Genomic DNA, 5,000 nt, shown 5'->3' with positions numbered 1-5,000 from the left:
TGAGGCCCAATCCCAATTCTATTTTATACCCCTTTACCTACCCCTACCCTGACCCCTGCCTCTTCACCTAACCCTACCCTAATCCCTACCCCTACCCCTTCACCTACCCCTACCCTAACCCCTGCCCCTTCACCTACCCTAATCCCTACCCCTTCACCTAACCCTACCCTAACCCCTGCCCCTTCACCTACCCTAATCCCTACCCCTTCACCTAACCCTACCCCCTGCCCCTTCACCTACCCTAATCCCTACCCCTTCACCTAACCCTACCCTAATCCCTACCCCTTCACCTACCCTAATCCTTACCCCTACCCCTTCACCTACCCTAATCCCTACCCCTACCCCTTCACCTACCCTAATCCCTACCCCTACCCCTTCACCTACCCTAATCCCTATCCCTTCACCTACCCTAATCCCTATCCCTTCACCTACCCTAATCCTTACCCCTTCACCTACCCTAATCCCTACCCCTTCACCTAACCCTACCCTAACCCCTGCCCCTTCACCTACCCTAATCCCTACCCCTAACCCTTCACCTAACCCTACCCTAACCCCTGCCCCTTCACCTACCCTAATCCCTACCCCTAACCCTTCACCTAACCCTGCCCTAACTCCTGCCCCTTCACCTACCCTAATCCCTACCCCTAACCCTTCACCTACCCTAATCCTTCATCTAACCCTACCCTAACCCCTGCCCCTTCACCTACCCTAATCCCTACCCCTACCCCTTCACCTACCCTAATCCCTACCCCTTCACCTAACCCTACCCTAACCCCTGCCCCTTCACCTACCCTAATCCCTACCCCTACCCCTTCACCTACCCCTACCCTAACCTAACCCCTGCCCCTTCACCTACCCTAATCCCTACCCCTTCACCTAACCCTACCCTAACCCCTGCCCCTTCACCTACCCTAATCCCTACCCCTACCCCTTCACCTAACCCTACCCCCTGCCCCTTCACCTACCCTAATCCCTACCCCTTCACCTAACCCTACCCTAATCCCTACCCCTTCACCTACCCTAATCCTTACCCCTACCCCTTCACCTACCCTAATCCCTACCCCTACCCCTTCACCTACCCTAATCCCTACCCCTACCCCTTCACCTACCCTAATCCCTATCCCTTCACCTACCCTAATCCCTATCCCTTCACCTACCCTAATCCTTACCCCTTCACCTACCCTAATCCCTACCCCTTCACCTAACCCTACCCTAACCCCTGCCCCTTCACCTACCCTAATCCCTACCCCTAACCCTTCACCTAACCCTGCCCTAACTCCTGCCCCTTCACCTACCCTAATCCCTACCCCTAACCCTTCACCTACCCTAATCCCTACCCCTAACCCTTCATCTAACCCTACCCTAACCCCTGCCCCTTCACCTACCCTAATCCCTACCCCTACCCCTTCACCTACCCTAATCCCTACCCCTTCACCTAACCCTACCCTAACCCCTGCCCCTTCACCTACCCTAATCCCTATCCCTGCCCCTTCACCTACCCTAATCCCTACCCCTACCCCTTCACCTACCCTAATCCTTATCCCTGCCCCTTCACCTACCCTAATCCCTATCCCTGCCCCTTCACCTACCCTAATCCTTACCCCTACCCCTTCACCTAACCCTACCCTAACGGATCTTTTCCTAAAAACCCATCCGTTATAGCCGGGGTTATTAAGGGTTCTCTTATACCAATCCTTGGTTAGCCCTACTCGTTGCAGTCCGGACGGGGAGCGGTTGTAGTTCTTCACCCACCGATTATTTTAATAAATCACCGATGTCGGTTCCGGGGGAGGAGGGCGTGTTGGAGTTTTGTTTTTGGGGAGGTGCGTGTGGATTCGTTGGGGATATGGTTTCGTTTTCTACTGTGGCGCTGCGATAACGATCATACATCATACGTCAAGTCAGTCGTTGCCTTGGTAACGCAAGAGTTTACAGACGATACAAACCGTTGACTGCGTTATGAAGGAGGACCAGATATATTTTTATACATATATATATATATATTTTTTTTTTTTTTTGATAGTCGGTGGAGCCGTGGAGGGAAACTCCTCATACCCCTTCTTTCGAAAGGCAAAAGAGAATCGAGACACCGCTACGCCTTCACGTGAACGCGCAAAGTGAAGTTAAGTCAATGCAAAGACACGAATAGACATTCTGTGGCGCGAATGACACGAATTGCGCAAGTTGAAAAATCTGAACTTTGGCGGATATTTGCAGTGCTTAGCAGTGCTTAGTTCGCTCTCTCTCATATTGCGGTCTTTGATCTTTTAACTGATAAATAAAATGCAGCTCATATCTTTTGCTTTCGTTGACGTGAACTCTGTTAAATGTGCATATAGCGAGGGAATTAAAGATCGGATTATATTCATTTTGTGGAGAGGTGTAAGTGAAGACAACCTGGATGTTTTTATTTTAATTTTTGTGTAGCCCGTTTTGTTTGCGAGCACCTAAGCCTAACCTCAATTTATACAAAAATGCCTTTTTACTGTGGGATAGTAGTTTAAACTAACATTGGGATGCTTGAAGTGTTTGATATCTATGTATTGATTTTATAAAGGATTTTATAGGATAAAGCGTTGGGTTAACTCGCTGTCAGCCGCTGGCCGCTTGATGATCACTTTGAAAAACAAAAACTTTAATTTAACAAACAAAAAATGGTCCTAACATTTTTCTAAATTAACTTAGTGTTTTCTAAACGAAACGAAATAGAACTACTTTGACATTAAAAACAAAACTGAACTATTTTAATGGCAGCTACAATGTGTAATAGGGAGGATAAAAAACCACGGGCCAGGCTAGGGCCTAGATCTGAGCTTCTTGTCTGCAAGCGTTCATTTTTCACAAAAGAGAGTAACGCAAGTAACAAACTCATTTAAATTTCAGTAATTGTAATTGCATTACTTGATTTAAAAAAAAAAGTGTTACTTCTGCGTTACCACAGAATTCCCCTACTTTTAGAGGTAACGAAGAAGTAAATATTTTTTTTTTATGTTACTTTGTAGCGCGTTACTCCCAACACTGGTGATCAATAATACAAAATTATACGTAAAAGGTATAAGAAGCTATATATGAAATAAAGCAAACAATTCAGTCAAACATTCCAAGTCAGTGCTGGTCGGCTACAATGGTAACGTAAAGTTAAATAGCCTAAAAATAAAAAAGTAATGAAACTTCACTTTGCCCTCAGCCTGAACGATTTGCCAGGGAACAAATTATAGATCCATGAGAGCAAAGATCGGCCGTTACAAGACGAATTACAGCTGGAGACGCCACAGAGACATCAGAGCCAGCGGCAGACGGCAGAAGGACTGGCCGAGGAAAGGTTGCTCTCACCGGGGTTAATGAGCGCTGAGCACCACTGATCCACTGGAGCTCACACACACACACACACACACACACACAGCCCCTGCCCCTAAACCTACCCATCACACACACACACACACACACACACACACACACACACACACACACACACACACACACACACACACACACACACACACACTGCCCCTAAACCTACCCATCACACACACACACACACACAGCCCCTACCCCTAAACCTACCCATCACACACACACACACACACACACTGCCCCTACCCCTAAACCTACCCATCACACACACACACACACACACACACACACACACACACACACACACACACACACACACACAGCCCCTGCCCCTAAACCTACCCATCACACACACACACACACACACACACACACACACACACACACACACACACACTGCCCCTAAACATACCCATCACACACACACACACACACACACACACACACACACACACACACACACACACACACACACACACACACACACACACACACACACACACTGCCCCTGCCCCTAAACCTACCCATCACACACACACACACACACACACACACACACACTGCCCCTGCCCCTAAACCTACCCATCACACACACACACACACACACACACACACACACACACACACACACACACACACACACACACACACACACACACACACTGCCCCTGCCCCTAAACCTACCCATCACACACACACACACACACTGCCCCTAAACCTACCCATCACACACACACACACACACACACACACTGCCCCTAAACATACCCATCACACACACACACACACACACACACACACACACACACACACACACACACACACACACACACACACACACACACACACTGCCCCTGCCCCTAAACCTACCCATCACACACACACACACACACACACACACACACACTGCCCCTGCCCCTAAACCTACCCATCACACACACACACACACACACACACACACACACACACACACACACACACACACACACACACACACACACACACACACACACACACACACACACACTGCCCCTGCCCCTAAACCTACCCATCACACACACACACACACACTGCCCCTAAACCTACCCATCACACACACACACACACACACACTGCCCCTACCCCTAAACCTACCCATCACACACACACACACACACACACACACACACACACACACACACACACACACACACACACACACACACACACACACACACACACACACACACACACACACACACACACTGCCCCTGCCCCTAAACCTACCCATCACAGGAGACTGTGCAGTTCACTTTCTGTGAAAAAAACCTCATTCTGCGATTTATAAGCATTTTGAAAAGTGAGGACATGGGGAACGTCCTCATATTTCACCCTCTTTTTGTAATACCCATGTCATTATACACACACACACACACACACACACTCACCAGTCCCGGTGTGAGCGCTCGACCTCCGGTTTGATTCTCAAACACCGTCAGCTCATAAAACTCCTGAATGTCTGCGGGAGAAACACACACTCGATATTAAACTCACCGTGTGTTTATGGAATATTGCAGTGTTTATGCTCAATGATGTGTCATGATTGTGTTAATAATCAGAATCAGAATGACTTCATCTCTTCTCTGATGACGAGGGCGGGGCCACCT

At 48.4% G+C, this 5,000-nt stretch overlaps 1 protein-coding gene across 1 annotated transcript in view; it reads right to left on the bottom strand.

The window, feature by feature from the left end:
* The window catches only part of dlg4b (discs, large homolog 4b), a gene marked incomplete at its 3' end in the record, with an annotated part of 66,781 nt that overhangs the window by 60,944 nt on the left and 837 nt on the right, over positions 1-5,000 (bottom strand). Inside the window, exon 3 of the mRNA XM_079802652.1 lies at positions 4,782-4,852. Coding sequence (XP_079658778.1) covers positions 4,782-4,852 — 71 coding nt within the window. The remainder of the gene's footprint in view (positions 1-4,781; positions 4,853-5,000) is intronic.

Source organism: Gobio gobio, assembly GCF_949357685.1.
Source record: "Gobio gobio genome assembly, chromosome: 21".
Taxonomy (NCBI): domain Eukaryota; kingdom Metazoa; phylum Chordata; class Actinopteri; order Cypriniformes; family Gobionidae; genus Gobio; species Gobio gobio.
Note: the sequence above shows the minus strand (reverse complement) of the source record. Positions and strands in the feature narration are given on the sequence as shown.